Source organism: Giraffa tippelskirchi, chromosome 1 (genome assembly GCF_054371585.1).
Source record: "Giraffa tippelskirchi isolate mGirTip1 chromosome 1, T2T-mGirTip1v1.2.pri, whole genome shotgun sequence".
NCBI lineage: Eukaryota > Metazoa > Chordata > Mammalia > Artiodactyla > Giraffidae > Giraffa > Giraffa tippelskirchi.
The window spans coordinates 84192614-84211907 of NC_137275.1; the positions used below are offsets into that span (position 1 = coordinate 84192614).

Consider the following 19294-nt stretch of genomic DNA (forward strand, 5'->3'; position numbering starts at 1 on the left):
CCAGGATGGAAATAGTATGAAATCTGGAGACAATGACACAGACCATATCCATCATTTGTTAAACATTGAGACAGTGTGCTCGGTAATATCTTATCTGATTGTATCCTCAAATCTACAACTCTACTGGATAATGTTGTGCTTAGCTGCTCAGTTGTGACTGATTCTTTGCGACCCCATGGACTGTAGTCCGCAGGCTCCTCTGTCCATGGGGATTCTCCTGGCAAGAATACTGGAGCGGGTTGCCATGCCCTCCAACAGGAGATCTTCCCAACCCAGGGATCGAACTCAGGTCTCCTGCATCACAGGTAGATTCTTTACCATCTGAGCCACCAGTGAAGCCCATTGGGTAATGTTATCTTTCCTTTATAAACAAAAATGGGGTCAGTGGTAAAGAATTTGCCTGCTAATGAGGGACACGCAAGTTCGATCCCTGGGTCAGGAAGCCTCCCTGGAGAAGGAAATGGCAAACCACTGCACTATTCTTGCCTGAGAAATCCCATGGACAGAGCACCCTGACAGACTACAGTCCAAGGGGTCACAAAACAGTCAGACACGACTAAGTGACTAAACAAGGCTCAATGCAGCAGACTGTATTTTCCAAAGATGACCACAACCCACACAACCTTGACACTCATCCGACAAAAGAGGAATTTATCTCTTCACCCGCTGGAAACTGAGCAGGCTGCATGCATGCTTTAACCAGAGAAACAGATGAAAGTGACACTGGACCAGTTCAAGGAGTAGTCTTTACTGGCTGGAAGCTTCTTCTTCCAGTCTTAGATAAAGGAAGAAAACACGTTGAGGTGCTCTAGCCAACAACACTGGCTGAGCTCTCAGCTGGCATCAACTGCCAGTCATGTGGGGGTACCATCTTGGGCATCCCACCCCAATGAGCCTTCAGTTAACTCCAGCCAGCCCCGTCTCACTGCAACTGAAATGGACGGTTCCAAGTGCAAACTGCCCAGCAGAGCCTGGTCAAGTTCCAGAATTGTCAGATATAATCAAGTTTTATCTTAAGTCACTAAGTTTTGAGGTTGTTTGTTATATAGCAATAGATAACCAGAATACTAAGATCAATTTACTTGCCTAGTAACAGTTTTTAACTTTAGAGTCAGAACCTAAAAAGGTCCAGAACAAAATATCTATTAATGCTGGGTGATGGGGTATGGAGGTTCACTACCCAAAAGAATCAACTCTCTTTCTCTTCCCTCCCCTACCCCAGAGCAGTCTCAGGTTTTCCAAGAAATGTCCTAGTATGGTGACACCCTCAATAAAATTAATTCCCTTCTGGCTTGAGTTCTTCCAATATAAAATAGGGTGAATAAGATTCCCCCACCACCACTTTGTGATAACTAATGAGAAAGGAATCTGTACAAGATGTTGACTTTGTTACTCAGAATACCATTACAAGTGTTATATAAAAGGATTCAGATTTTACACATGAAACTCTAACTCCAATAATAAAAAATATATTTAATGACTCACAAGACTACATTTGAGATTCATAGTGGGACACAAAAGTATGCATATTACACCAATAAGTGAATAAGCCAAGAAGAAATTAGGGAAAGATTTTTTCAAATGAAAGAATCCTTGAGGGAAAAATAAATTAATTAATAATAAAAGTTACTTTCAGACAAATCTCAGTGAGAGAAAAAGTCTATAATTTAATGTGTCCCAATATATGTTATTTTCATTATATTTTAGTGCCCATCTCTTATGTTTTTCTTTCCCAGCATACTGGAGCTCAAAAGACCCATTCTTTTTTTCAGAACTACAAAGAAACTTACAACTTGACTAACTCTTCATATTTTGTTTTCTAAATTGGAGTATAATTGCTTTACAATCAGCTATATCTATACATATATCCCCCTTTTTTGGATTTTCTTCCCATTCAGGTCACCACAGAGCAATGAATAGAGCTCTCTGTGCTATACAATAGGTTCTCATTGTTTATTAATTTATACATAGTAGTGCATATGTCAATCCCAATCTCCCAATCCATCCCTCCTCGGTATCTATATGTTTTCTCTCTACATCTGTGTCTCTATTTTGGCTTTGCAAATAAGTTCACCTATACCATCTTTCTAGATTCCACATATATGCATTAATATACAATATTTGTTTTTGTCTTTCTGAATTATTCACTCTCTCTTACAGTCTCTATGTCAATCCACATCTCTGCAAATGGATCTTCTTCTCCACAATTTTATTCCTTTTTATGGCTGAGTAATAATATTCCATTGCGTATGTGTACCACATCTTCTTTAGCCATTCCTCTGTTGATGGACATTTAGGTTGCTTCCATGTCCTGACTATTGTATATAATGCTGCAAGAAACACTGGAGTGTATGTATCTTTTCAAATTATGGTTTTCTCAAGGTATATGCCCAGGAGTGGGATTGCTGGGTCATATGGTTGTTCTATTTTTAGTTTGTTGAGGAACCTCCATACTGTTCTCCATAGTAGCCGTAAATATATGGAAAACTTCATGAATTTGCATGTCATTCTTGTGCAGGAGGCATGCTAACCTTCTCTGTACTGTTCCAATTTTATTATATGTGCTGTCAGAGTGAGCACTAACTCTTCATTTTACCAGCTGAGAAACTGAGGACAGGGCAGTTAACTGAGTAGTGAAAAGTCAAACTACTCAGTAATCACAGAACCAAACGCTTAGTGCTAGGGCTACCAAATTCTCAGTTTTTATTTTACCAGAACTTTATCTAAAAATGCCTACAATGTTTCAAAATTTTTTTTTTAGAGTTTCGGTGCGGAAAGATTAGGAAACCATGTTCTCTGTAATCAATGTCTTCTTCATAACTGTGTAAGAGCAGCCTCAGTCTCTGAATCCAGCAGTCACAGATAGGACGGCAACCGTAGCGAGAGCAGAGGTGCGTAACTTTGCAGAATCAGGCCACCAGTCCCAGCTCGTCAGTCACTAACATCTTGGTCTAAATTACCATGATCAAATATCATGGCAACCTTCCTGCTGATCATCACTCTAGAGACCAGGGTAATGCAAACTCAGAGATTCTATAATTCCCAAATAATTCCCAAAATTATGAGGTAACTTTGAAGCAGACAGCAGGATATCAAAGGTATGAGGAGGTATATGAGTAGAAGACTTTAGGCACAGTAAGGAGGGACAAGGTGTGTAGAAAGCAGAGTCAGAAAAGGGTCCTTATAACAAAGGTATCTACATAACAATTCTGCCTGGGACAGACGGTTTAGTTCCACAGCACCGTCTCTTTTCAGGCTTCCCATAAAACTCCTCCCGAGAGATGAAGACCTTCAAAATCAGACAAAATATGACTTTCTTTTGGAACTCTCCATGCAAACACTCTGCAATTCTTTGAAGCTCTCTACAATTCCAGAGGTTTTGCTACAACCTAAGTCACAGAAAACACTAAACGTGCCTCTAAAATTGCACCAAACTGTCAGGGAAATAGGCCCAAATCCCTTTATTTCTTTTCCACCTCCTGCTATGAAACTGCAGAGAAAGCCCGTGGGTGCTTTTTGTTGCCTGGTAGCTGAAATATTCAGCTTTTGGAAGTGTTCAAGTAAAATCAAGAGGCTTGAACTCACCACCCCAAGAAGATCCAGTCCCAATTCAGTAGTCCCTGACTCTCAAAGTCATGCAAGTTTCAAGTTCAGATAAAATCAAAATGCCTCACCCAGGAATGTGACTTTTAAATATGTCCAACAAGAGTTGAAAGAAAGGAAGCAAGGAAAGAAAATAATTTCTTCTTCCTACATTTGTAGCAGTGTTTGACTATGGGGGGGGGGGGCGCGGGGGGAGTGGTGATTGCTAACAGGAATCATGTCCAATCTCTGGCAAAAAGTGGCTTGTGAATGACTGGATCTGATATTTATTCATGTGTCCCCACCCCATTATCAGTCCTGAGGCCAGATGACATGCTGACACAGAGAATGGTCTCCAATCCCTCTCATTCCCTTTTGCAAAACAAGCAAGAGCAATGCAAGACACTCCTAGAGAAAGAGAATAAAAATAAAATAGCCTAGTAAATGCGTGGTAGGAAGAAAACAATATAAAGAGCTGTATTGACAACTCTTCTCATCAATGTATATGTTCAAACAAATGGCCAAAACTAAAGGGGAATCCAAGTAAATATACCCCATGTTCAGACTGCTGTGGATTATCATTGATCCCACCACCACCACTGGATTATTGTTGACCTCACACTGAATCCACACTAAACACCAACTTGGAGAACACCCCCCCCACCCCAGCCAGCCACCATCTTTACTTTCCATGGGGGGAATAGTGGGGGCGGAGGGAGTGCCCAATAAGGAAGAGGATGGAATGGGATGGGATGGAGAAGAAAAAGAACACGGTCTTTGAAGCAACGTTTCGCCTTGTCCTAGTGAACTCTTTGTCTGGATGCTAAACATGTTTGTGAGATCAAAGAAGAAAATCCAAACAAAACAAAAGAGTAGGCATCCCAGCCTAATTACAATAGGTGTCCAGAATATTGTGGTACCAGGAGAGCACGGATGAACCTTTCATTCAAGCATTTGCTCTCCCGGTATCCCCACAAAACATGTCTCGTACGCCTTCTCCTCTGCATTTCTCCAAGGTTTCCCCCAAAACGGCCCGCTCTATGTGTCACTCCTCAGAAAAGGAGGTCGTGAGGTACGAACACACTGAAACATATGTTGATGGTGACTTGTTATTATCCTGACAATAATACAGACAGAGAAATAAACACCTCCACCCCGCACACCCACTGGTCAGTCCATTATGCAAACGGAGCGCTTTCCCGATGAAGACGAAGAGAAGAGCGTGCAGGAAGCGATATTTACGTGCACATTACAGAACCATATACCGCCGCATCTGCATCCTACACAAAGCCCGAGATGGTGCAAGAAGATACACGCTGAGCATGGCACAGACTGGCCGCGGCAACACGGAGCCAAGCCCTCGTCCAATCAGATCCCCGTTAGAGGTGGACCTCAGGGTCGACTCTGCCCGATTAGCCTTCCCTATTATGACACCACGCTCTGCCCAACATCCATACTCCACCGGGAGCAAATCTCATTCGAGTGGTTGCTCATTTCTCCAACTGCCGAACCCTTTCTTTCATCTGCATTTACGTTATTCGTCCCTTAAAAAGCAACCTCAAGGCCTGGGTGCCCCCTTCCCGGCTCCGTTTTTCTTTTTACCTTTTCGAGTTCCTAGAAAGGATTAAATGTTTATTTCTCCAAAGCGCAGGCTGAAAGGGCGGAAGGCAAACGCCTCTGCGAGCTCCGACAAGCGCCCGAGGGGCTGCGAAAAGTAAAGGCTGAGAGCAACGTGCGCGAAATCGTCGCGAATCGATCAGCCACAATAGTTGAAATCCCAGAAGCGCTCCAACTTACCCAAAATATGACATTGAAGCCAAATATGAAATACTTGATGCAACAACTGACTTCAGGACCCTTGTAATGCTTCCCGGACATCCTCTGGGTTCATGAAGACACTTGCCCCAGCAGCCCGAGTTTGGAGCCCCGGAGCACCGTTGCTCGGAGCAGCCGGCGGGAAGCTGGGGATCGGGGACGCCGCTCGGGGCCGCGGCGCGGCGGCCAACCCGGGCTGAGCAGCGCAGGGACCGAGCAGCGGAGACTGTCTCCCGCACCTCCAGCCCTTGGCGCGCGCCGAGGCCGCCGGAGCCGGGGTGGCCGCGAGCGGGCAGGGAAGCACGCTGCAAGCCCCGAGCTTCGCTGAGGCTGGCCCCCAGCACCAGACGAGCTCCCAAGCCCGCCGGCCGGACGTTGGTCAGCCTCTGGGCTTCGGGCAAACGCAACCGCCGCGGATGCTGGTGGAGACGCTACTCGCCCGCCTGCCCGCTCGCGCGCTCCCTCCCACCCCTCGCTCCGCCCGCCGATCGCTCCGCCCGCCGGGCCGGCTGCTCCACCACCCGCGCCGCCCTCAGCTCCGCCCGCCTCCCGCCGCCCGAGCCTCCGTGAGGTGCGCGCGCGCACGGGCTCGGGCGCTCCCGGGCGGCAGGAGGCACAACGTAGCCGCTCCGCCCCCTCCTTCCAGCGCTCTCCGCTCCTCCCGCTCGCTTCATCCCCGCCCCTTCTCAGGCCATCCGGGAGCTGACAGACCCCCGAGCACCGAGGGTAGGTAGGGAGGGTGGCAGGCCGAAGGAAGGGGTAAGGGTGCCGGGAGAGCGCGCCCATTAGGAGCAGCCTTGGAGGAGTGACTGAGGTTGATGGTCCCCCTCTGCCGCCGGCGGCAGCAGACAGCTTCTGGAGGGACCAGGGGGAAAGGATCGCTTCGAGGTGAGAGGACTGGTTGAGTTGGGATCCTCAATGCGAATCATTCCCCCCGCCCCTCACTCCAGAACGAGCATCCTTCTGGGTGTAGCCTCACTCACACCCCCTGCTCCACCACCTGGTTTTATAGCAAGAAAAGACGCCGGGCCACTGAGGCGGAGAGGAAAGAGGTCATAGACTTTGCTGGGAGCGAAGGGGAAGGATAAGGTGTTAGGGGAGGGGGAGAAGAGACGGGAAATGGGAGCGAATCCGGAGAATTGCATAGGAAAGGCCCCTGAATTCCAACGTGGCTCCAACTCAACCTCCCCACCTGCGGGAGAGATAGGCTTATCCTGGAGACGGGACGAGGAAGGAGAGATGGCCCAAAGGAATCCGACGCACGACAGGATCCTTGCTGTAGGGCCTGTCGCCGACAGAAATCCGGACTGCAAATGCCCCCACTAGACGGAATAGTGCCGAAGGAACCTGACTGGTCCTCACTCTAAGGAGGAATCCAGGAGTTCTAGGACGGTCTACTGGGGAATCCGAATTGGGTTTACAGATAACGAACGACTAAGCTTTTGACCTCTGAAGAAGGATAGAACGAAGCTAGAAATTATTTTGGAGCCCTACCTGAACATGTGTGCCCATTAGTTGTGTATCTCCCTTCCTCCTGGGGCACTTTCATAGGTGCTGGCAAGCAGGTATCAGTATTTCACTGAAAAAGAATGAAGAACTGCTCAGAACTGTGTGTAAACGTCTGTGGGTATTTTTTAAGGCTTGAAAAAGCTGCAAAGAGATGAGATCAGGGAAACTTTCCAGCCCCATGCCAGTGAAACCAGGTACTGGACACAGAAATCTGCATGCCTCCTAAGCTCCCAAATGATCCTTCAGTAGGTTTGATAACATTTGGAATAGGGTTTCCCTAGTTAACCACCCTCTCACTTTTCTCAAAACCTAGCTAGCTAGTTGACAGCCTACATGGAGGAGCAAGAAGTTACTTTTTCTTGCAATAAACCACACTTAAATAGGCTTGGTCTTGAGAGGGCTATACTGAGGTCACAGGTATGAGCCAGGGTCCCCACAAAGGTGGAAGAACCAGAAGATCCTAGAATTGTGACACTGGTAACAGTGACTTCAGCCTTTTGGATGAAATAACCCTCTCTACCTCAAAAGTGTCCTCTACCCACCCAAAGCACACAGCAGACTACCACCCTAGGGTTTCAAAGGTAAAGTCTACTCTTAGCAGCAGATTCCCCACTAACAGGAAGGTGCTGCCACACTTTACATAAGCTGTTGGTGCTATATTGTAATTCTTCATATATGTAAGTAGAGAAGTTATTGCAGATTCCTGGGTAGTCAGAGGAAATGTCTATCTTAAAGTGATGTGACACAACTCAGAAAAGTACTAGAAATTAGATCCAGCTGATGACTGAGTTGACCCTAAGCAGCATTTGTCTTTGAAATAAAACCCAACAGAGAAGGAGAAGTTCAGATGACTCTGGTAATTTGGGGCAGGGGGACTAGCTGAATTCTCATTTCATACGTCAAAGCCAAGTTCAAGGAGGATTTATGAGTTAAATATATTTTTTAAAGCAAACCAGAAAACAGAATTGTTATTCAGTCACTAAGTCATGTCCAACTCTTTGTGATCCCATGGACTGCAGCATGCCAGGCTTCCCTGTGCTTCATTATCTCCCAGAGTTTGCTCAGATTCATGTTCATTGAGTCTGTGATGCTACCTAACCACCTCATCTTCTGCCACCTCTTCTCCTTTTGCCTTCAATCTTCCCCAGCATCAGTATCTTTTCCGATGCAAATAGAATACTATTTGTTAAACCTCTGGCTAGAAGTATTTCTCACCTTAGAAGCAATAGAAGGGAATGATCAATGGAGATGACTGGGTAATAGCTTAAAGCTTCTATGTGTCAAACATTGTTTTAAACAAGAACATAGAGGACTTCTCTGGTGGTCCAGTGGCTAAGAATTTGCCTTGCAATGCAAGGGAGGCTGGTTCGATCCCTGATCAGGCAACTAAGATCCTGCATGCGATGGGGCAACCCAAGTGCAACAGTTACTGAGCCTAGATCCCGCATGACACAACAAAGATGCTGCATGCGACAACTAAGACCCAACACAGTCAAACAGATCAATATTACATAGAAACCTAAACCGAGAAATGGTGACAGCAAATATAAAGAAAAAAGTATGAATATCTTAGTAGGGCTCATACAGTAAAGTAAAATACAAAATCTCAGTGATTGAATAAAAGCAGAAAACAAATCACATACAAAGACATCAAATAGTAATAAATATGGTGAAAATTAACTTCATAGTAATTAAAGAAATAGATTAACTCAGTGGTAAACATATAGAGATAATAAGCAATCATTGCTGGTGTCATTATAAAATGATTCCATCCATTTGGAAAGCATTTTGGTTATATGTCGTAGGTCAGGGTGCTCCTACATTTTGACTCAGCAATACCATTTCTGGGAATCTAGCCAACAAAATACTCCAAAATATGAGAAAAGTTCTGTGCCACAAATTGTACATCACAGCAGTATTGAAAACTTGGTGACAACTTAAAGATGCTAGAATAAGGGCTATACCCAATTCCCTGTAGCCCTCTGGACCACGACATTGCTTCGTGTTTCTCGTCTTTGCACACATCATTCCTGATCTCTCCCTGAAGCACTCCCCTGTGTCTGTGAGCTGAGCCCTCTTACTTATCCTCAACACTTTCAATCAGCATTTTCCAGGCTCCCTCTTTCATCTCCTCAGCACCTCCTACATTCTCCCATTTTGGCACTTGGAGATTACCTGTAATTACTTGTTTACCTGCCTGGCTCCTTTACTCTGCTGCGCCCTCCTTCAAGGGTGTGGTCCATCTCCTTTTAATCTTAGAATTACTAGCACCATGCCAGTGTTTCAGGTGCTTGATAAATATTTATTTTAAAAATGGATGAGTCATTTACTCAAATCTTTTACAGACATTAAGGATGATGATTATAAAGAGTATGTGGTAACATGTGAATGTATTATAATTTTCAATTTTATTTTTGTGGAAATATCTCAAAGTAATAGGAAAGTTAAATGAAAAAAGCAAGATGCAAAATGGTATACAGGGTAGGCTGCTGCCATTTTTAATAATAATAATAAATCGTGTTGACAAAGGAGAATGGAAAATTTATATATGCACACTTTCCCTTGTTAATGAGTAGGCTATGTATGAAAAAATTTTAGGTGTTAACTCTTTTGAAATTATAATAGTTGTTAGACTATGGGATTGTGGGTGACTGTGTTTTCATGTTTCTGGTTTCTATTTAATGTGGTTATATTGCTTTTACAATGACAAAGATAAAATTATAAGTAAAGACAAACAAATAACTAAGTAATCATTATATTTATTTCAGCACTACCTTTCATGACTCAATAAATTCTGGCCTATTTTAAGGGGAAAAAACAATGAGAGTAATTTTCTCCCCAGAGACTCCCCTACAGCCATCTCCTTTATAATTCAGAGGTTGAAAAAAATGGTTAATAAGTTTAATTGCTGAAAAGATAATTAATCTTTCAATGGCAGTACAAATAGGTAAAGCATGTTCTTCTAATAGTTGCCTAGTTAAGCAAGATATGACAATAGCATTTTAACCTAAGACACCAGATTTAATGAGCTTGTCTATCTCTCTCTGCATTTCACTCTCCCCACCACCTTTCTGTTCCCTCCTTTCTGTCTTTCACTGTCTGTTTCTCTGCTCCTCTAGTCGTATATTTTTCTTTTCCTTGTCTGTGGCCAGCACTGATGACTGCCTCCCCACCCACTGTTCCAAGGTCCCCGCTCTTTTCATCTGAATGCTTGGGAAGATGAGCCCCGGCCCAGCTCCACTGGGTGAATCTTGACCTTCTGAGCCAAACCTGGCTCTAACCAGTGTTTGGTTCAGAAATGGGAATGAGACACACTTCTGGTCAATGAGGAGAATCTGCTGGGTGTTTCCTCACATCTAAGAGAAGTTTTCTTTTTGGCCTTGGATGTAATTGCATTTGGCAATAACAAAGACCATACCAAGCCGGGCAGAATGAGAAAGTGAAAAGAACCTAGGCTTCTTGCCGTTGTTGCCTCGCTAACTTAACCTCTCAGGACTTCCTGTCACAGGAGAGAACTTGCTGGGGAAGGCACTGTAAGAAAGGTTTTCAGTTTCATGCAGCTCAAAGAATTCTGTTTTATTAAGCACTCTCCTCTGGTATTTCCTCCCGACCCCTTTGATTTTCTCTTGAATAGCCACCAGTTTTCCACGTTTCTCTCTCCAATCTTCTATTCCCCAATTATTCCTGTCTCTCTTCAACAATTACAGGGGGGAAACTTTAGCACAGTCTGCCCAACTCACACCCACCCCTTTCTCTCACTTTCTCAACCACAAAGTTCTTCCCCGCCTCTGCCACGTTTGTACCTTAGGGCTGACAGGCCTGGGTTGATCCAGGCTGGGCCAGCCCCTGAGTGTGTCCCTCTCATGTTGGGATTCATTAACAAAGGAATCCCTGCATAGTTGAAAGGGAGGTGAGGCTTCTTTAGGAGAGCTGGAGGGGCTTGTGTTTCCAGGAGGAAGCCAAGACTCTTGCTTTCTGCAGAAAGAGGAAGGAAGCACAGACATCAAGAGAAACAGGGGCAGAGACTCTTAACAACATGGGCTGCGTACACAGTGGTGTGTTTTGTGCTCTGAAAAGCTTCTGGCCCTGCTTAAAGGCTTTCTATTTCTGGATTTCTTCAGGAGAACCCGATCCTTGAGGTTTCAGAAGTTTTTAGATAGAATTCTTCCATTGCACTCCACTTTGGCTTTAGCTACGTCAAAGTGGGCATCTCATATTTGCAAATCAAAAAACCTTGATTAGGGCTTCCCATCGGTCTAGTGGCTGGGACTCAATCCCTGCTCCAGAAAGTTCCACATGCCGCAGGGCAGCTGGGCCTATGTGCCACAAGTACTGAGCCCAACAACCCTAGAAACAGAGGAAGCCACTTCAGTGAGAAGCTCGGGCACCACAACAAAGAGTGGCCCCTGCTCGCCGCAACTAGAGAAAGACCACGTGCAGCAGCAAAGAACTAGCACAGCCACAAATAAAAGTAAATAAATATTTTTTTTAAAAAATCTTTGATTAAAACAAGTCATCTCACCTCAAATCCAATGAGGTCAACTTAAAGCATTTTTAATTGGCCGTAATATAAATTTCTTGTATTTAATGAATCAAATATTTTGCCTACTGTTCTTTAGTTGAAAAGTGAGTGAATTAAAATAGTAAAATTTTTCTCTAAAAAAACAATGGATCCCCCAGGATCAGTATCACATCCATACCCCTCTCATCCTGTGCCCGCACATACCCATTAAAGAGGCTAGTTCTCAGGGCCCCAGGAAGAACATGAAGAAAGCATATCTGTCTCAGAAATATGATTAAACAAGCATACATAGAACATAGTTGTTTCACTTTTAAAAATCAATTACAATTGCTTGTGTAATAAAATGAATTCTCTTTTACAAAATATGACAGAGCAGGCATTGATTTTTTTTTTATTCCACCTTCTTTTGGAAATATCACCTCAATTTCCTCCTGCTTTGGAGATAGTCAGCAAGGCCTTTAAATCAAGGTGCCAGGCCTTACCAGAGGCAAGCACGTGACACATGTTTGGCCATTCAGAAACTCCCTACTTGATACCATGCAGAGGCAGGCAAAGACCAAAAGCTACCTGGAGTTCATTGATTGTGGTGCTTGGACATCCAGCCTGAGGCTGCCCTTCAGGATCCTCCCTGGTTCTTCTGGTCTTCCTCCGGTCCTGTAAACTACCTTATTTCCTCCTAGTGGATTTCCTTCCTGATTAAATCAGTCATTGCCAGTTTCTATGACTTAGACCAAAAAAATTCCTAAGCAACAGCATGTGAACTTTTAAAACTTCACTTTTCAGAGAAAGATGAAAATGTTATCTTTTTTTTCTGATTTCCAAAGTAGGATATCCTTATTATACAATAGTTAGATAATACACAAAAGGTTTTCAAGGCTCACCCATGACAACAGTTCCAAAGGAAACTACTGTCAACATTTTCATATATTTTCTTCATTAATAAATATTTTTATATGATTGATCTCATTCTGCAGAGGAAAAAACCTTAAACCTATTATATTTCCCATTTGCCAGTGCCCCCAAATAGTGCAGAGAAGCCTCCATCGGAACAGAAGCAAGACCATCTCAATTTCCAGGCTGTGGTTACCAGTCAGGATTCTAACCTCATTGCCCCATATCACTAACACTTGAGTGTTTTCCTTTTCCACCACGTATCAGTCTTTGTTTCCTTTCTTACATGGCAAACATTCTTGCATGCTCCCTTACATTCCAAACCCACTCCTACCTCCAAACAATCTCAAAGTTCCATTCCCACCCCACAAAGTCCACCCTTCCTTTCATCCATCACCAGTTCAAATTATTTTGCAGTTAGGTATTTCAGCTCCTCAAAAATCTGCCCCCATTTAACACTAGACACGCTAATCCTATCTAGTAATTTCCTCTTTCACCATTTGGTTTCGTTTGCCTTCTAAAAACTTTGCTTTTGTGATACATCTGTATTGGTGGAGCATTGAACTTAATGTCCAGAAACAGGTAATATATATTAGCAGATTCATCAGATATTCATTTAAGTTTTATTATGCAGAATCAATTGACTCAACAACAATTTATTTATTGAGCACAATTCCCATTAAGGCACCTTTCATCATGGTTTCTGCCCTAAAAGTGAAATGGAAGATATAAACAAACAGAGGTGAGGACATAGGTCAGAATAGACTGCTACAATTTCCACCAAGTACAATGTGATGTAGAATCGTGAAAAAAAACTCTTCCAGTTCTACTTTTTCTCTCCTTTCTTTATTTTTTTCTTTTCTATAGTAGTAGCCTTAAGGTGCAACCAGTAGGAACAAAAACTTGTTCCATTTATGAAGACAGAATATCTTCTGTGTATCTGAGTATCTGAGTTACTTATTTGAATGAGTTCAGGAGTCTGAAAGAATAAGTTTTAATATTTATACTTAACCACACTGGTCTAGCCATTGCGGAAAACAGTTTAGTGGTTCCTCAAAAAGTATTAATATATGATTCAGAAATTCTACTCCTAGGTATATACCCAAAAGAAATGAAAGCAAGGACCCAAAGAGATACTTGTATACCAATGCTCACAGCAGCACAAGAACCAAAAGATGGAAACAGCCCAGTGTCCATCAACAGATGACTGGATAAACAAAATATAGTAGACATACAATAGGATATTACTAGCCTTACAAAGGGGGGGTATTTTCATATACACTACATGGCTGAATCTTGAAAACATTATGTTTTGTGAAAGAAGACAGACATATACAGACATGTATTGTATGATTCTACTTATATGAAGTATTTAAAGAAGGCAAATTCATGGAAACAGAAAGTAGAATAGAGATTAACAGGGACTGAGGAGAAAGAATTATTGTTTAATAGGTACAGGGTTTCTGTTTGAGATGATGAAAAATTACGGAAATAGATATTGGTGATGGTTGTAGAACATTGCAAATACTTAATGCCACTAAATTATACACTTGGAAATGGTTAATTAAAATGGTAAACTTTATGTTCTTTATATTTTAGCACAATAAAAAATGTTTACACTTACAACAGATAACAAACTGAAGAATGGCTCGAAATACAGAAATAAGTTGCTCACTGAAGTCTATGATCAAAATTAAACATCCAATATATGTATCTAAGGCTATAAGTTATGTGTGTCCCCGCTTGAGGAAATCTAATAGAAGTATAAAAATAAATGGATTTATTTTATAGAGGGATTTATCCAAGTATTCCTTTAAAAAGGAGCTTCCCCGGTAAACTTTATTGTTTGCTACTTGATCAGGAGCAACCCAAGAAAGTCTGTCGAGAAACGAAGCTCTCCGTGGAAAGAGGAATCAGGAAGCTGAGGTCCCTCTCTAGCACACAGTCTCTCACACAGGAGACCAACCACGTGTGTTTGTCTCTCCCCAGAGGAGCTCTGGCCCCTTTCAAGGCTTCTAGGAGAATCCAACATAGATGAAGTGAGTTGGGGTTATGACGGGGAGAATAGGAAAAAATGAAAGTGTTAGTTGCTCAATTGTGTCTGATTCCTTGTGACCCAATGGACTGTAGCCTGCCAGACTCCTCTGTCCTTGGCATTTCCCAGGCAAGAATACTGGAGTGGGTTGCCATGCCCTTAACCAGTGATCAAACCCAGGTCTCTTGCATTGCAGGAGGATACTTCACTGCCTGAACCACCAGGAAAGCTCCTGGTGAGAGCATTAGCTACCTTCTAAGTAGATGACCTGAGCTTTCATATCAATCACTCAGCAAAATTTCAACTGGACCACAAACTCCTTGAGGGCAGTAGTATGTTACCTTGCAAGTATGCAGCATGCACTGGATGCATATTATTATTTATTGAATGAATTAATTAATAACTTTAGTACAATGAGCTTCCCTGGTGGCTCAGATGGTAAAGTGTCTGCCTGCAATGCGGGAGACCTGGGTTCGATCCCTGGGTTGGGAAGATCTCCTGGAAAAGAAAATGGCAACCCACTCCAGTATTCTTGCCTGGAGAATCCCACGGATGGAGGAGCCTGGTAGGCTATAGTCCATGGGGTTACAAAGAGTCGGACACAACTGAGAGACTTCACTTTCACTTTCACTTTAGTACAAAATGTCAATGAAAGGTCAAACAAAAGTAATTATGAAGCAGCTCTGAAATTATAATATATAAGAAATACACTGAGTCATAAAAGTTCAAATGACACAGGTAATCTTAGAGAACCTCTCCTGAAAGCCTAAAGTGAGCAAAATCTGTGTCCATGCTTATCCTCTCTTCTCCTACAAAGGGGACCTATTTTCCACTGCATTTGTAACTCTGCCTTATACCCAAATGTACCACATTCACTGGGTTCACAATAAATACTGTTGACAGAATGAATGACAAGGCAAAAAATAGCTTGCAGTACTTTTCATTTTTTACAAGTGTGGAAAGCATACTAAACCATCTGCTGATTAAAAATATACATGTTTTGACTTGCATATGACTCAAATTAACATACATAAATCCAGCATCTCCACATCACTAGATTCATAGCCATAGCCAATAAATTTCCATGTTTCTTCAGATTCATCAATCCCAGAGTGACATGGTTAAGTTATCAGGCACAAAATACACAGTAATGGTTTATAACTAAAAGCTAACTTTTGCTTTATTTCAATTCAATGATCACTTATCCTCTAAAAATAAAATAGGCCTAAGATCATTGGGAATCTAAAACTTTATGTTCAGCTTTGCTCTATAAATACCTAACGTCACCATGGGAAACTAAAATTTGAGATAGAGGACAGAAACCATCATCCCTCAATATAATAAATTAGGATTAACCAAAGCTGTTGTTGGGGCTTCCCTCATAGCTCAGTTGGTAAAGAATCTGCCTGAAATTCAGGAGACCTGGGTTCGATTTCTGGGTCGGGAAGATCCCCTGGAGAAGGAAATGGCAACCCACTCCAGTATTCCTGCCTGAAGACTCCCATGGACAGAGGAGCCTGGCAGGCTACAGTCCATGGAGTCATAAGAGTTGGACACAAGTTAGCGACAAAACCAACACCAAAGCTGTTGTTGTTTAGTCGCAAAGTCATGTCTGACTCTTTGCGACCTCATGGACTGTACCATGCCAGGCTTCTCTGTCCATGGTATTCCCCAGGCAAGAATACTGGAGTGGGTTGTTATTTGCTTCTCCAGAGCATCTTCCTGACTCAGGGATTGAACCTGCATCTCCTGCGTTGCAGGTAGATTCTTTTTACTGCTGAACCACCAGAGAAGCCCATTAACCAAAGTATCAATGTTGAATCCTAGCACCTTGTTGCCTTATATAACCCCAGAATTGTATATGGTCTCAAGTTGCAGCTTCTAGAACTTAGCCTCTACCTGCCAGTCTGCTCCCACTCGTCCATCACCATCATATTCCCTCCAAGACTGCCTGGAGCAGAGAAGATTCTCTAGAAGCAGAGAAACAGCTCTGTACTATAATACTGATGTACTGCTGCTGCTGCTGCTAAGTAGCTTCAGTCGTGTCCGACTCTGTGCGACCCCATAGATGGCAGCCCACCAGGCTCCCCCATCCCTGGGATTCTCCAGCTAAGAACACTGGAGTGGGTTGCCATTTCCTTTTCCAATGCATGAAAGTGAAAAGTGAAAGTGAAGTCGCTCAGTCGTGTCCGACTCTTTGCAACCCCATGGACTGCAGCCTACCAGGCTCCTCCATCCATGGGATTTTCCAGGCAAGAGTACTGGAGTGGGGTGCCATTGCTATATACTGTATTACTAATGGACTTTTCAACCCTCCTGGAAGGAGAACACATCCAAACTGCAAACCTAGGTCAGATGCAACATCAGTTCAGTTCAGTTCAGTTAACTCAGTCATGTCCGAGTCTTTGCGACCCCATGGATTGCAGCACGCCAGGCCTCCCTGTCCCTCACCAACTCCTGGAGCTTACTCAAACTCATGTCCATTGAGTCGGTGATGCCATCCAACCATCTCATCTTCTGTCGTCCTCTTCTCCTCCCACCTTCAATCTTTCCCAGCATCAGGGTCTTTTCAAATGAGTCAGCTCTTTGCATCAGGTGGCCAAAGTATTGGAGTTCCAGCTTCAGCATCATCCTTCCAATGAATATTCAGGACTGATTTCCTTTAGGATGGACTAGTTGGATCTTCTTGCTGTCCAAGGGACTCTCAAGAGTCTTCTCCAACACCACAGTTCAAATGCATCAATTCTTCAGTGCTCAGCTTTCTTTGTAATCCACCTCTCACATCCATACATGACTACTGGAAAAACCACAGCTTTGACTAGATGGACCTTTGTTGGCAAAGTAATGTCTCTGCTTTTTAATATGCTATCTAGGTTGGTCATAACTTTTCTTCCAAGGAGCAAGCATCTTTTAACTTCACGGCTGCAGTCACCATCTGCAGTGATTTTGGAGCCCCCAAAAATAAAGTCTGTCACTGTTTCCATTGTTTCCCCGTCTATTTGCCATGAAGTGATGGGAATAGATGCCATGATCTTAGTTTTCTGAATGTTGAGTTTTAAGCCATCAGGCCTGGACAAATTAAGAGGGGGTTAAGGGAATTCCCTGGTGATCCAGTGGTTGGAACTTCACGCTTCCACTGCCAGGGACCAGGTTCAATCCCTGGCAGGGGAATATGATCCCACAAACTACATGCTGTGGCCAGAAAGAGAGGAGGTCAGTCACCACTACTGAGATACACGGCCCTTTCCTTTTAACTCCTCAGTCTGTCGTGCTTCACCTCCATCTAGAGTACCTGTCTACAACTAAGGATGGAGCCTGGACTCTTTGGCATCAAACCTCCTTTAAACCCTGCTATTAACAAACCACTGGCAACATATAAATAAATGCCCAGCACTTTGGTCATTGGGTCCTCCCAGGACTGCTGGCACTGAGCCACTGAGGGTGATGGAAATCTTTCCAGAGCAGTATTTCCGAGCCTTGTCTGGTGATGAGAATCATTTAGGGCTGTTGACATAAATGCAAATTCCCAGGACCTTCCCTGAGATGTTCATAATTAGTAGGTCTGTTTGGGGTCCAGGAATCTGAATATTTAACAAGGCCTCAGATAATGCTCTTCACCAAGGAATGTGGGGAGATTCAATATATTCTTCAAAGTGTTCCTTGAGTCTCCTGGGGGGAGGGAGTTGCCCTGTGTGGATTCAAGCCTTGTCATCTCTGGGGATAATGAAGGTGAGTGTGCTTTGTTCACTGGGAAGTCTCTGTAAATCCAAGGCGTGTTATCATTATTACATATATTATATGTGATACTTGAGCTGTTGCCACTGGGACAGTGTGCAGCGCTGGGGTGAACATCTCCTCAGTGTACGAGCTAAGGGACCAGTCCCAACCTCTGCGGATGTGCTGTGCTTAGTCACGTTCAACTCTTTGCAACCCCATGGACTGTAGCCCTCCAGGCTCCTCTGTCCGTGGGGATTCTCCAGACAAGAATACTGGAGTGGGTTGCCATGCCCTCCTCCAGGGAATCTTCCCGACCCAGGGATCGAACCCAGGTATCCCACATTGCAGGCAGATTCTTCACTGTCTGAGCCACCAGGGAAAAGGAGTGGCCCAAGGCAGAGGAGAAAGGGGGGAGGAGGAGCCCAGGCTGGAATCTGGAAATGAATACGTATGTATTTCAATCCACAGCTGCTCTGGTTGCTGATATAAATTAAAGGAAGAAGAAGAGTCAGGGAGAAAATGTAAACAGCGTGAATTTTCCAGATATTAAAGATAGAATGTGTTTGCTGAATTATTCATTTTTGGAACTTCCAATTTTATTTTTTAGTACTACTAAGTGAATAAATGTAAGCTGGGGTCTGAGATGGAACTCAGTGCTAAGATAAGCAGCTGTATGGTGGGTTACTCTGCACGGTGGGGTGCCTGTGAGGTTTAGTCATCTACACGGGGTGGCCACAGCTGGGAAGTCTCTATGCTGGCTGTTTTGCTGCTGACTTCACTAGAAATTAAAGATGGATCTGTAGTTAGAGCACTGTCTCCCCCATGGACACAAAGACCAGGTCCTTCCTTACAACACTGATGAGGAAAATTTGCAATGATGCCATAAACGAAAGAAGTACAGATCCTTACAGGGTGTTGGGAAATCATTTAGAAATAACCACTCTTTTTCTTTTTTTTTTTTTTGAGATTTTTAACAAGAAGTTGTGAGTAAAATAGTATATTCTAGAATCAGCTGGCACTAAGAAAAGGAACATCATGCTCCAGGTCTCCTTAGAAAGATGAATCCTGTGATTGACAATGTTCCTGCATAGGAACAGAAATGGACCAGCTTTTCATGATCTCAACTAAAGCCATGTTTTATACAACTAAATAACAGCAACTCAACTCAGCAATAGCACACTGTACAAATAAATGGCATGAATGAGTAGAGCGGTTACATCTCC

At 43.4% G+C, this 19294-nt stretch overlaps 1 protein-coding gene and 1 non-coding gene across 3 annotated transcripts in view; both read right to left on the bottom strand.

Moving 5' to 3' along the window:
* Positions 1–5871, bottom strand: part of TSPAN5 (tetraspanin 5) — a 179680-nt gene extending 173809 nt beyond the window's left edge. For both annotated transcript variants that reach the window (XM_081596332.1, XM_081596343.1), the window contains exon 1: positions 5380–5871. In XM_081596332.1, the coding sequence (XP_081452458.1) occupies positions 5380–5460 (81 nt within the window). In that variant the 5' untranslated portion in view covers positions 5461–5871. The remainder of the gene's footprint in view (positions 1–5379) is intronic.
* Positions 2474–2580, bottom strand: LOC145521628 (U6 spliceosomal RNA). Its single transcript, XR_014065551.1, has one exon. It is a non-coding gene; the product is annotated as a U6 spliceosomal RNA (small nuclear RNA).
* Positions 5872–19294: the final 13423 nt, after the last annotated feature.